Source organism: Coccinella septempunctata, chromosome 6 (assembly GCF_907165205.1).
Source record: "Coccinella septempunctata chromosome 6, icCocSept1.1, whole genome shotgun sequence".
NCBI classification, from domain to species: domain Eukaryota; kingdom Metazoa; phylum Arthropoda; class Insecta; order Coleoptera; family Coccinellidae; genus Coccinella; species Coccinella septempunctata.
Window position 1 is genome coordinate 32,771,821 of NC_058194.1, and position 15,147 is coordinate 32,786,967.

The window sequence follows — 15,147 nt, forward strand, 5'->3', positions numbered from 1 at the left end:
ACAAGTGCATTTTATCGGAACATCGAGGCAAGAGGTGGCCGCCACGATAATTGATACCTTCGTAGATCCTTGACACATAACGTTTTTCTCCTCATTTCGCCAACAGGTCTCGATGCCCGACAATCTTCACCCGTTCACCAAGTACACACTTGACGAAAACAGTTCACGACCGTGGCTTCACAGAAAACTGTATTCAAACTGGAAATAACGGTGGTAAAAAAGAAGAAAAATGTCAAGAAACAACGTCTGACCAATTTTGTGGAGTTCTATGATCCAAAACTTGACACTAACCAAGTGAGCTGTCAAAAGCCAATCCTACCAACTCGCGAACATCGATAGGCCGCGAAAACAAGAGCCTTATAACGACGCATTAGTCTCCGCGCAGGAAATACGCAACGGCAGCAAGACGTATTACGAAAGTGACGCTATAAATTCGAATTTATCGATGTAACTGTCCGACGATTTTATCTTTAATAAATTTCAACGGCAGCCCGTTCATATTTATTCCGATGCGATAAATTAAACCGCGATCATCATCCCCAACTGGTTTTCAGTCTAGTCCAATAAATTCCAATTCTCGAACATCCCGATGCGAAAAACCGCAGCCGACCATTGTTTTGGACGAAATATTGGCCTGGGTATTCGCGATTCGAGGCCGTCTGTGCGCCCGTTTCTCGGGAACATTTTTTCGATTCGATGTTCTACAGTTGGCAATACGGTGGCCTTTCGAATTCATAGAACTTCCAGGGGTCTTCCACGACTAAAAACATCCACATTCTATGGTTCGACCTTCGAACATAGAGTTACGTACGTTCACGGAAGAATTCCAATGGTCACAGAAAAACGACGGGTAATTGTCATTCGATAGAGTATCCGGGGAATATCGAATAACATTCAGCCGCATATTCGATGCCTCTCGATCGGCTGGTTTAACGTTTCGCGAAGGCATGTTTTCGAATCCGTTGATCTTTCCAGGTACTGCCTGCGACTGGCTACTACTTAATAAATTAGTAGTCGACAGGGCAACATGTGTAGTCGTTCGCATCGTGAGCATTCTAATCCATTACAATTTGTCTAATCGTTTATTTTAATTGTTTCGGGTAATGTGGAACTGAACAATCGATTTGTTTTTATTAATTGCTACTGGACGGGATGCGTGAACGTCCAATTGGGTCGCTTTCAACCGTAATCACCATTACTGTTGACATAAAGTGGGTATACGTCACATTCTATGCTCAGAATTGTAATTTTCCATGAATACGTCAAATTAGGGTCGATGGCACTGATCAGTGATACCAACTGTCTGTTCTATGACGTATCAAAGCCCAGCCCATCGGTCAAGGTGACCGAAAATCGGGATTCGACTATGGAGAAAACGCATCTCCACATTCCTCGTGTACAAATCAAATATACGGTGTGTAAACAGAGGGAAAAATAAGAGGAAGTTAGCATACCTGTCGGGCAGTCGCAGGTGTAAGTGTGTTTGTCCCTCTGATGACATTGGCCGCCATTCAGGCACGGACTAGGGTCGCAGGGGATGTACTCGCTCTCGCAGTTCTGACCGGTGTATCCTTCCTCGCATGTGCACCTGAAACATAGAATTAAATTGGTGAAATTATCAGATTTCGACAGATCGATATATTCTTCTGTGATCCTCGCGTTCCAGGGATGTCAACGACGAAACGATCTCGATTCGTAGAAACACGTCGCGACTATATTTTATAGGTTAAGATCGAAATCTCTCGAATGGATACGCCCGCGGCGGTGCCATGCCCAGTTACCGGTACACAGAAATGTATGTACAGATATACTTCGAACTCTTCCTACCTTCGTGAGACCGTTAGCGAGTCACGTACAATTTGTACATTTAAATTGTTAGATCCAATTAATGCAGGTTGCTCTCTGAACCGACCACGGTATATTGAACGCCAAAGGTATATAAATTCGCGAAATTTTTTCAATTGCATCACTGATACATTAATCTCTGTTGATGCTGTAACCCAGATCCGATGATCTTCATGGTCCAAGGACATATACCGACCAAATTATACAGTTCTGAGATAATTATCGATAAAACATAACAATTTCCACATAAATTAAGAAAGACAATTACAACGTTCAAATGTTAATGAATTCAATCGACCCTTTCGATAAAAAATCATTCAATATCGGCCACACGTCCGGTTTCTTTAGAGAAACATTGGCAATACTGAGATATCGAATTCACAATCGACAATTGGCAACACTGCACCGGAAAAGAAACGAATTCTATGGTTCCCGAGGTGTTAACGCATCGTAACACACTTCCTACAGCCGGAGAGAACGTTCAAACACCATTTCGGTGCTCTAATGACATTATGTGGTTGATAGGAAGAAATTACAATCCCGCATAATGGTAAACTTCTCGCCTAATAGGCGGCTTTTTGTGGTTACCGGTTTCAGGAGAGTAATGACATTCCCATGAACAATCCGCGCTTTCTGCTCGTCAAATGAACAAATTACGGGGTATTATAGAAGGACGATATCGAGATGATAATTCACGGAATTACTATTTCGTTTGTACCATCCAGTTCACGTGAAATATGACGTCTGTGTTCCGAGTTTCCGTAATAACGCCATTTCATGGTTCAACGAAATATAATTCAATTTTCTATGACGCCCCGGTCAGTGATGCCAACTGAATAACTCGTAATTGGTGCAAGCCCGGTTGAATTCTCCGATTGAAGTGTTCAATTTATTGACGTAACGACAGAAGTATTAAATCACTCGCATGAATGCGATAAGGCCACTTTGTCACCAACGATTATCATCGACAAAAAGCCACCGAGGCAACTCCTCGATTTGCCAAAGGCTGAAAGATGAAAGCGATATCCGAAAACGTTTCCCTTTTTTTTTCGAAAATTATATCGTCGACATCCAATTGTCAACGTTGACGTCCGAAATATTCTTCTTCTTCAATCGTAGGTCGGATTGTTTCGAGGTTATTTCACCAAGAAAAAACGGAGCACAGAGTGGTCGTTTTGATCGAGGAGGTTTTTTGTCAATTTCGGGATCCGAAAATTAGAGTGCTCGGAATGCCAGGCGAGTGAGGAATTAAAGGGAACTGGTTTGAACGGGCTCGATCATTATTTCATGTGCCGAAACGTAATCATAGAATCGATAAGTGACATTTCGTCGTATTGCATCCATAGAAACTCCATTTGGAAACGGGAAAAAACAGATCGTTCATTCATTACGAAAGTCTCCAATCGAATGTTGTTTTACATGTCGATATAATTGATGCATAAATCTCTCACTTATATAATTATTATCAGAGTCATTCAATTCTGTGATTTCTCATGTTTTCATATGTTAATTAATTCGATTTTCCAAGAGGGAGACGTCAAAGATCCGGTTTGACATAAAAAGCGCCACTGAGAGATTTATATTTATTACAGGTTCGGTGAAAAAAGGTAACAATCAACTATGACGACCTTCAGAAAAAACTTGAAATAAAACAATGATCAGACAAAGAGTATTTATGGAAACATAAGGACAACGAATTCCACGTACGTGTTCTCTATGAACACGCCACGCTATACAAAAATCTGACATATCTGACGCTCGCTCCGATCATCAATCGATCTTCTTCTTCCGTCAAACCGAAACTACGACATAATCGGAACACAAAACGGATTGGCGCAACCATAGAGAACGTTCTATGATCACGATTATCGTCGTCAATCGAGTTCCACCACATGAGAAATCAAACAAATGATTCTGACCTTTAGCCGTGGCGTACTGGGATTCGATTGTATCCGAGCGGAATCGCTGACAGTTCGATTATTATCTGAATTCCCACATTTACGGCCAAGTCGAGCACGCCGGATGGACCACGGTATCGATAAATACCGAGCTAGGCTCTCTAGGCGGGGTCGCTCCGCTCGCTCTTCGCCGATACCAACAATTAAGACAAATGTCACAGAAGAATCTGCGATCATCGACGGGCGAATTGATAAACGTATGAAAAGACCAGGCCCATAGAGATGGGGAAGAAGAGTTGACGTAAATGGATCCTCGAATCTATGGGCGATTGTCCCACAGAGAGATGAAATGAATGAACTATACTTCATTCAACTTTATTTTAGCAGTCGGTTGGCCATGGAAATTTGACACATTTCACTCTGTATAGTACGAAAATGTGGGGTTATGAAGCTTGTCAAAACATTTTTGGGTTTTAAATCAACGCTATGTTGCCCGTTCTACTTAAAAGTTTCTGTTATTACGTATTTTATCACAATGTCGAATCTCTTCGGAAAATATCTGACGAACATAATTGAAGTTTATACAAACTGATTGAAGGCATACCAAATCCAGTTATTTGCATGGAAAATACAAGAGATCAGTATAATATCATAATATGCACTAGCTTGAGGAGACTTAATGTTCGTTATCTTCTTTGGCTTACATCATTTGTAGATTTCAAAAATATTAACCCGAAGATGAAATGCATATGATGCAGTGGTTGGCAATGGGTATCTCCCGAAGGAATTAACAGATAATTACAAGAATGTTAAATTTTTCGATAAAAATCTTCTTGCATCAATATAAGTAAAAGGAGTTGAAGGAAGTTTCAAGTTAAGATGCAACTTCACCGTTGAACAAAAATTTCACATGAATAAACAGTAACAGGGAAACTTGCGCGTATTTGTGGCCATTCATCTTAATACATTGATGTAATTATAATATTTAGGTATTTATTAGTACCTTAAGAAATTTACATTGTATAGGACAAGTCAAATGAAAAACAGAAAAATCCATTTTAGGGAACTCATTCTCCGATGACATTTATCGAAAATCCTGTAGTTAACTTTTCGCATTAATTCACTCAAACATAAAATTCTGAAATGCCACCACTTTTTTGGGTCTGATTGTGGAAATATTCAGCTGAAATATAAGTCGTTTAGATGAAACATTATATAAATTCTCTTACCTTGAATATGTTCGCTACCGTCTGACGTATTGTGGATTTTAGAATATAACTATTTGAATGAGCGGACCTGAATTCTAAATAGCACTTCCTGAAACCCTGTCTCTTTTTTCAATCACTTTCGGCATTTTCGAATTTTCGTAATAAAAATTGATATTAGTTGTGGCAACGGCGTTATGACATTAACGACATTTCATGAGTGCCAACCTAACTTCGTTCTAGTTACAAAAACTTGAGAAAATTATTTCATGGCCAACCGACTGCTAAAATAAATTTGAATGAAGTATAGATAATACGCATATATAAACAATGAATGAGCAATATTATTCGGTGTTCTCGATTGAAAACAGACAAAGAACCCCACCTGTAGATATATTTACGAAAGCCGTGTTCGGTTTCATGTCTCAGAAAAACCTTCCAGGTGAGAACTGTCTCGAAAATCTTCTTATCAAATCTGGAACTCACGTTCAGGCAATTTAAAAAATAACTACTGGTCCCGTTGAAAAGAACACGAACCAGAATGCAGCGTTGCCGAGAGCCTAAAAATTAATTCAATATCCCAACAACTGACCCAAAAGTTGAACTGCGTTCAATCTCCATCTGTCAGTAGAAGATTGAGCAAATTCCACTCGATCATTTCTGTGTACGGAGCGTCAAATCGACCATAGAGACGAAAGTCTATGATTAAGACAACAAACGAGCTGTTGGATTTTCTATGCTTCCCTTTGTCAGGGGTACCAACTCGAGCGTGGCTTTTTCGCCTGGGAAAATCACCAACGGAATTCGGTGGCCGATGCACAAGAGGTTCAGCAGCGAATCCCCCCAGCACACAGACGAAAACCGGAACCATTAGAGCGGGCCCAGGCACGCTGACCTCCAGGTCAACTGATAATAATACATATATGCATACGCTCGCAGAGGTGGGTCGTAATGGCAGAGTATACCCGACCTGTACCATTGTTCAGCGCTCCTATCTTACGTGATATCGAACTCTTTCTCTCTCTCTCTGCAATTTGCGACCAGAAAAAGGGTGGTGCTAGACCTCTATCTCAGAGAGGAGAGATGAATCATAGGAGGCGAGATCGGTATGTCATCTGTCAGAAATATTCAACTCTTTGTCGGTCGCGTAGCCGTTGCATTATTCAGTGATCTTCAAGGTGATGTTCTATGGGGAGATGCAAATAGGTTGACGTATTAGGAACGTACAATATTCTGTGATAAGTCATTCGCGTTCTTTGTCGTATCGACACAATCATAAATAAATATTTTACGATGTGTTATCGATCGACGATAACTGTATATTTCTATGGAAATAATGTATAATGGGTACAGGATAAGAACGACCTTCCCTGAGGCGTTCGTTAATGCGTGCAATGAGACAAATATAGTATGACAGGTCGTTTTTAATCGTTCATTCATGGGATTTGAGTAAATTCTTCCGAGAGATCGTCGAGCTTTACGAGTTAAACAACTGGTTGTTTTTGATGATAACTTTAAAATATATATCGATTCTTCAAAGTAGGTACGGCCTGTTCCGAATCTATTGACACTTCGGCATATATACGACCCTCAGATATTGGGTACCACCAGGTACCTTCCGAACAAATAGGATATACCGAGATATACTGTTTATAATCCAGGAGGACAGCTATTTGTTGCGTTGGCACACCTGCAACTTCGAATAAAGAACCCCCCAATGCAGCAGATGCTTAGATCGCCAGAAACAGCCACTTCTTTCGAATATCACACTTTCGATAAATATAAAAAAGTTTCAGGCTATAAAAGCACCATCTTCATGAGTTGAGATGTCTATTTATAACTTCTCCTGTCAACTGACAACTGATCAAATAAAAATCTATGATCCATAACCATAAATTAATTCCATAGATGTTCCGATGATTTTAACTAATAACCATAATGGCGACATTGATTCATGTCCAAAAGTCGATACTGACAGGTATTACGCATTCTAAACAGTCCACTTCTATGATTCACAAAACATTTTGTTCCTTTTCCAAGTTGCGAAACAGCCAATGATGAATAAGAGCCGTATTAGAGAAGTCCATTGAAAGGTCTAGCTCGTAAAACTCCTAATCTGCTAGCTCATTACCGTAGATTGAGCACGTAATAGGAATATAGGACGATCGGCATCCATGTAATGGAGACATTACTATATTCTCCGATCTATGTTCAGCGATGTAAGTTGGGTTAGATCGGGGTTTCCTGTTGTAAATTATAACCATAGATAATTATAAAATAAAGGCAGACATGCGAACTGAAGAACATTTCTCAACCCATCGAACAATAACTCATCAAATTAGTTTTTAATCTTGAACAATCAAGTACTAGACACACGAAAATTCCTCAGAGAATTAATTGATCTTCCTTATTGATTAGACGTATTAATTAACCGCCAAATTGATCCAATTTCGCATGCTTTGATCTCCATTAACGACGATAATTAATTTCCAGAACAATAATGGGAACCTCACATATCTCATCGTGTATTTACATTAGATTGGCCAACGTTTTTTATTCGTTGCATCGAGTTCTAAACTCTCCCAAGCGAAATTATTTTTCATAATATACCGATTGTCCATAGAAATTGAAACTGCGATTTTGAACTCCTTTCCATTACACACGAGGTATACAAGCCGAAGAAATGAAACGCGCATAAAATACCATTATACAATAGGACCAACTCCGTTTCCGAGAAACACATTGCGTCCGCTCTGTAACTCTTATATTATTGAGCAATTAATTTTTCTCGGTTTGAATTCCTGCTCGGGTTGTCGATCATTCGGAATTCCAACACTTTTTGTTACATTCAGAATTCATAACGTTGGTAACATTTACTCATTGATTCTATGATCCACCGATAGAATCACAAGATGTTGCCAACGATCATCGAAAAAATCCATAGAGGAATCAAGTGTCAAAACTTTCAACTCCATATGCCGTCAATGTTATGATGTTCCACAAATTTCTCCGACTGACAGGCATAGTGGCCAACCCGTCATTAAAGGATTCGAAAATCGTTAAATGAACTATCACACATACGAGGCGATAATCACTGTAATCAACGCAACAAAATGAACCATTTGAATGTAACAAATTCGAGAACGGCGAATCCACAATGTACATCTCTCATTCGGCGGCGCTGCATTGAACCATGATTTCAATGATTGTCGTAATAATAAGTGAGGAGAAGATATCATTATGTGGTTATTAAACCTCGAGACCCCGATGGAAACATAAAAGCATTTCGCCTCTCGGTCTTGTGATCTGTGACGGCGCACAGATCATTATCGTTTATCGCGTTCCGATTTGGACAGTCGATAAATTAGGTTAGGTTAGATTTGGAACCATAGAGAGAGGTTCAAACAATATTGAGACGATTCTATGGTTGAATACAGAGGCAAGGTTGCCAATAGTAGGAAAAAAGGCTGCCTTCCTTGTGTTCACTCAGTGGATATCGAGTTCAGTGAGTGAAATTTAATCGTGAGGATTTCCGTTGGGCGAAAATTACGATCTTGTCAACTCCGGACAGAAGACGGACATGGCGCTGTCTACTCGCCGAATTAACATTCTGTGAGTCGAGGACCACCCGTGAGCTTCGATCGAATCCAGTCCCAAACTTAAATTGAATGAAAGGATTAATCTAGATTGATCGTAGAGATCGTGGCGACTGCATTTTGTTTTTCTCGGGAATATCAGCAGTATACGGTAGCTACAATCGTTGATAGCAGTTATATCTGACGAAAAGTATGACAGAGGTTTAAAAAATAACCCAACTCTGTGCTCACGAGACAATTTTTAAGAAATTCTATGACTTATCACGGAGACAAAGAACCGTAATTTAACGAGCAGGATTCAGAGAACATCACACTAATTAACCCAGAAACTAGATCCCCCATCAAACCACGGATCAGCTAAAGATCCATATCGTGATGGGCCCATAACCTGTTAGAACCCCAACCATCCCCGAGGCTGGAATCTCTCTCTTCAGCTTTTTTCCGCGTCTCGTCCCGTTTCATCGGGGCTGGATTTTCTCTCGGCCGATGTAATGACCGTCCGGGGATCTCCGTAAAACAATCACGCCCACCACTTCGGTAACCTCGCCGGTCGCGCCCCGGGGCCACAGAACATTCTTCTCGTTCGCGGCCATCTCTCGAAGGCATGGCAGCGGTATAATTTATGAAGCCTTCGGATCGCTAGTTTCTCACAGATTCCTACCAAAACCGTAAATTTGTAAAAACAATCGCCTATTGTTGGCCGCGACCAGGTAACGTCTTGCCCTTCGCGGAAGAAAACGTGTGCGATCTATGTTCGAGACGAAAACGCCGATCGTTCGTTATAGGTTATGTTCGATCTTCGTGGATGAAATTACGCTCCTTTTATACTTACGTGTAGCTGCCGTGGGTGTTATGGCAAATACCATGTACGCAGGGTCGCCTCTTGCATTCGTCTTCGTCCTCTTTGCAAGAAGGTCCTTTGAATCCGGGTGCGCAGACGCACGTGTACGAGTCGCCGACAGACGAACATTCTGCGCCGTTGCGACACGGTTGCGATGCGCAATGGTCCTGTTTCTCGCAATGTTTCCCTGAAAACACAAAGACAAGTTAGGCATTTTGACATTTCAAGACGTCGTTCTATGATCGAGAATCTATATGTTCTATGCACTCATGGAGTCATAGAAATCATTGTTCTTCTCCCTTTATTAAAATAAAGACATCTACAATCAAGGTTCTAATCTGAAACGTTCAAATAAAGGACTCGTAATAAATATTCTATCCGCTTATCCTTATAGGTAGCGATTCAGCGGATAAGAAAACTGAGGATCAAACTTATAAGGCGGACGCTGGATGAAGAAGCTGAATATTGTCATCATGTTCGATGATTTTATTGTAAATTTTATTGCCTTATGATACCTTTTACAGTTAACTTATATGGCAAGATCGAGATGGGAGATTTTTCGTTCTGATAAATTCCATACGGATTCGGAATCGACGGAACAAGAAAAAAGGTTAGAACCGGTTTTTCCTCCGAGAATAGATCCCTATCAACGTTCAAAATCCTCCTCAGGTAAAAGTAGATTACAAGATTCCGTGAATTTCCATCGAAAAGTACGATTTTATTGTCGTTCTATGATCGATCATAGAACATCCCGAGATGACACGTTCCGTAATACGAATTTGTCCGGGCATGACTGGAGGTATGCCGATATACGTAAGTCGCGCTCTGTAATCATCGGCATGCTCAAAACAATTCTCATGTGACTTCTCTTACCGAGCGAGTCGTGTCTATATCAAGATAACTCGAAGGTGGCATGCATACATTATGGGAAAAACGATTCACAAATTTGAAATTACCAGTCAGACAATAGATGGTGGTGGCGATAATAACAATATATTATTTCGTTTGGGCTAAGCTCAAACAGCTCTTTCTGCCACGGTACCATTATTATTATTTTATCGGACGTATTACAGTTGTTAGCCTGAGGGACGTGATTGAAATACGTAATTTCACTTGCCGTTCCACTAGTCGGTCCTCTTCCTGCGGCATTAGACGATTGGATGTTCCATGTTACTGGATCCCTTATAAGAGAAACCAGCGAACAGGTCCAAACAAGGATATTTCCACTCGTCTCCGAGTCGATAGTTTTCATTACCGAACTCACCCCGTTCGAACGAGTTCTATGGTTCGTATTGCGTCGAATGACCTTGACGCAACGTCGATAGTCCAAAAAGTTTAGAAACATAGATAATTTCCGACAGAATTTGACAGATCAAGATGGAACTTACCGGTGTAACCTGGGGAGCAGGAGCACTGGTACTCCTCCAAGGAGAGCAAGGAGCAGACCCCGCCGTTCAAACATGGCCGTTGATCGCAGCTGTTCGGGATCGGAATTTCGCAAAGTGACGCGCTAAAACCGAAAGGGCAGTTACATTTGAAGGACGGCGAACCGTCGTATGTGACCTGCACCTCGCACGAACCGCCATTCTGACAGCGGGGTCCCGGTCCTGTGTGGCAAGGGTTCAGGTATTGGCAGAACTCTCCGACGAACTTCGATGTGCAGCTGAAACAAGAAGAAAATCGGTGAAAATCGAGAAATGACGATTTCGTTTCGTAACCTCACTTTTATGAACTCGTCAACGAGTTAGCTGTCATTATTTGACAGGTGACAAGTTCGCAATACACGTTAACGAATCAATACATCCGACTGTCGTTACCACTTTTGGTATATTCATCATAATTAATATAAAATTACACTTCCAATCGTCCTCAAGTCTAGACAGCATTTCTACCTACAATAAATATAAATAAATTTCCTGACACAATCCGAAAACTATCCAAGGAATGATATCAATGCATGTTTACGATTCTGATGAAAAACATAACCTATTCTAGGCGATGATAACAGCGTTGTTGGCACTTTTCGACACGTTCCTTCTCTACAACCCAACTTAGGTACTATGTATATCCATTATCAAGCGACCATTAGCATTTTTAACTGATTTCGCCAGGTACTTAATGGCCTGTTTCAGACCTTTTGCCTTCCTCACGTTTCTCAACGTACTTTTCATCTCTTTCTATGGTCGCAGGATAGCCAGGCAGGTTATAGATTAGCATGCTATGATTTGCAGTTTTAACCAGCCTCCCCAAGTCCGAAATTCAAAGATTCGTTCCGTTCACGGCCGATTTTAACGAGAAAAGACGATGAAATATGGTTTTATCTTTTTGTGACAAGCGCTCTAAACGTCAATCAAACTATATGACGGTTCAACCAGTGGTGCCACTCGTCAACCCTCAAATTTGAAAAATGTAGTTTTCTACCAATCAATTTAAATCTAGAAAGTGATCATAGAAGGGCGTCGACCTATTTAGAACGTCACAGAGGAAGTTGAGACCTCGAAAGTCAAAATCATAAAAAAATGGGGCATTGAGTTACAGGCTCACATGTTCCTCATTGGAGCACGGCGACGGTGGTTTACATCGGGAAGAAAACAGACGGCCATATGTTATACACGTGATGTTATTCCCTCCGCAACTTGTTCGATTCCGTGGTGCATTCGACGTCATTAACTTATAAATAGCCGCATTGGCTTCGAGGTTCGTGTCATCTCTATACGACCGAATACGAAAAACCACTTGTTTCTCGGTTGTTTGGTAGCGGCATGAACTGTTTGGCGTTTCGATCACGTTCAGAATACAAATATCAATCGATCCAACCAGCGATATTTACGCGGTTCTATGGTCAGCCACGATCGGTGTGTCCACACCATTTTCATTCATTCCAACGCAACTCTATGATTATCCGTCAACTGGATGACGGATATAACTCCGTAACGAACAATGGGACATAAATCGATATTTCAGTGTGCACCATAGAAAGCGATTTTTCAAAACGTGCGCATAGACGGAGCACCGGGTTTTTTCCGTACTTGGACAAACGTCCGAACTAACAAAGAGCATTATGTTCTCGGAGAAAACGTTTATGACCATCGTCTAGCTAGACTAATGAAATGTATAGGCACTGAATAAACATAACTCGACCGCTAACAATCGAGTTCTCTATACCGCGGAAAATTCGAGTGCTTTCACGTTTTAATCCGACGTGACGGGATTCAATATTGTGTTGGAAAATTGATAGGCCAACTCTGCGTTTCGCTATTGTCGGACTGGTTCCCGAACGCAGCCTCGAAGAATCACAGAAATGGAAGAATTACATTATTGTCAAGTACGTTTTTTTCCTCTTTGCGAGGTTAGGATCTTTCATGCTGAAATATACTGATAATTTGAATCCTACGTCCCAATTGCATGTCAGGATAGTCCCTATTAGTAAAGGGAAGTGAATATAGGCCTAAGAAAAGTAGATATCAATTTCCAATATCCCAAGTATTGGTACATAAGAACCGGTTTGGACTCAACCTATCAGGAATCTCTAAATAATTGTATTATTATAGCTACCGTATTGGTTTCGGAACGAGTCGTGTGGAAAATTGAATATATAACTCCAGTGTACTCCTTGAATCGTCGCAGAAGAGAGGTTAGTTTCAATCTTCCACGATTTTCGTTTCAAAGTACGGGCAAGGTTATTCACATATATCCTCACCTCGTAAATAAATAAACTTCTTAGCACGAAGACGTTAAAATCCTAGGGACCTGTTTTAATGCCTCTACCTGTCCGTCATAATGTTTGTCATTCTTTCCTCCGCGTTTATACAAAGGGTCTTCATAACCTCAACTTATCGACACTACCGATCTCGAAGATTACTACTCTGTGGTTATCAGGTAACGATATCTCGGAACCAGAATTTTAAAGCTTGTGTTGGATATTGTGGTTAATTGGATGTATAATTAGTCGGACCACTTCCAACACTTGAAAACCTACGCACATTCTTCGACGGTTGACACCTGTCAAGGAGTTCGAGTTTAAAATTGAGGCGTAAATGGGGAATGTTTAACTGATTTATTTTCAATCCCGAAGAATTTGTATCCTATTCGTTGTATGGGACGAACTTTGGTCTGGTATAAATCTCAATGATCTCAACAATTAATCGTTTTCATAATTTCCAAGCTTCGACCATCTGTGGCCGTCAATTGAATACGTCGCAGTAATTATGGTTCTCGGTAATATTGGACACAGAGATCTCGAAAATGCAACAATGTAATAGCGAACTACGACTGCGAGTCAAGATCCAGGGGTAATTATTTGATTGGGTCCTATTGGAATGGACGTAAATGGTCATGCTACACCCAATTATCATGCTTTTCGCCTTTTTCGGATATACCACGTAGAAGACCTAGAAACTGAGGAAAAAGAAATACAGTTTGCTGCAAGAATTTTCTTCATCACGAGAGAAGAGGATTTCTATGCTCAATACCATAAAAGGTGCGAAGAAATCATTTCTATGACAAAGCGCATAGAGCTTATTTTCATAGGTTAGTAATAATTTCTATGACAAAGTGCATAGAAATAATTTGTATGACTGTCTTGACGGATAAAATTTGTCGAGAGCTCAAGACAAAGCTTGTATAAGTTGTCCGAGTAAAAAGGCTCCATCGCAGAGTTAATTTCATAATTTTTCGAACATTCCAGGGCGGTCGCGGAAACCTTATAATATCTCAATTATAAGACGTTTCTTCGAAAAACCCGTTCTGACGGCCACCATATTTCTGCTCCTATTTCCATATTATTGGCGGAATATTAATAGGTCTGGTATTACAGAATATCAACATGGTGTCGTTTGCGTGGTCGGAATTCGAATCGGGAGAAGCTTCTTTATGTGAATGTAAATGAGACTGACAATTATGTACGTTCACCTCGCCGCCTGGCGGGTTTGAGAATTTCCGAGATTTCGAATGGGACTATAAGAACCTCGATCCAAGTTTCAGACCAAAGCACGAAAATACGCTACCCGCTAATGCTGTCACAGCCACAGAAATCGACGCTTTCTTCTGTGAACGTTCAACACTAGATGGAACGGTATTCTGTGGCTCGCTTGATACATCACTGTCATTATGGTTCAGTGACACTCTGTCGTGTAAACCACAGATAAATTTTTCTGCAGTTTTTTGTCGATTCCCATATTTTCTGAACATTCCTCGTGATTCGAATTGTCTCGAACATGTGAAAAGGATCGGTTGGCGGCTCCCTCTCGATTTTAATAATCAGATACGGCGCGTAATAATTTGAAAGTTGATGGGAGCGAAATTAAAATACCCCGCATTTAATGCATTACCAGATCAGATACGAGGAAAAGCCGAACGAACGGGTTTACGAACATGAGGTGAGCACGGATCGCCCTGTAAGTAAGTAGCCGGCCGATCGAACAGGACGATACATGCACGACAAACTGGTTACCAAATTTTTCATTTATGGCTCATTTCTGCCTCGTCCGTTCGTCAACCGAAATGGGCTTATTCGATTACCAGTCCCCGAGCAATGAAATTCGATATCTCGATTACACTCGACGAGAAAGAAGCATAAAAAACCAGTCCCCCACGTCTTGAGGGAAATTTTTATTTCGACAGCCATAAAAATATCGCTCGAAATGACAGAAGGTGACCGGGATGTCAATTTTCTATGACCTTCCGAAGGGATGTCCAGACTCCAGACGATAGAATGATTGTCGCGGATTCAAAGACCACAGAATTTGATGAAAACAGATCGG

General features: G+C 40.9%; 1 protein-coding gene across 3 annotated transcripts in view; it reads right to left on the minus strand.

Annotated features, from left to right (window-relative positions):
* LOC123315017 (neurogenic locus Notch protein) overlaps positions 1-15,147 on the minus strand; it is a 66,580-nt gene that overhangs the window by 38,395 nt on the left and 13,038 nt on the right. For all 3 annotated transcript variants that reach the window (XM_044900544.1, XM_044900546.1, XM_044900545.1), the window contains exons 3-5: positions 10,774-11,048; positions 9,377-9,572; positions 1,455-1,588 (exon numbers count right to left, since the gene is read on the minus strand). In XM_044900544.1, coding sequence (XP_044756479.1) covers positions 1,455-1,588; positions 9,377-9,572; positions 10,774-11,048 — 605 coding nt within the window. The remainder of the gene's footprint in view (positions 1-1,454; positions 1,589-9,376; positions 9,573-10,773; positions 11,049-15,147) is intronic.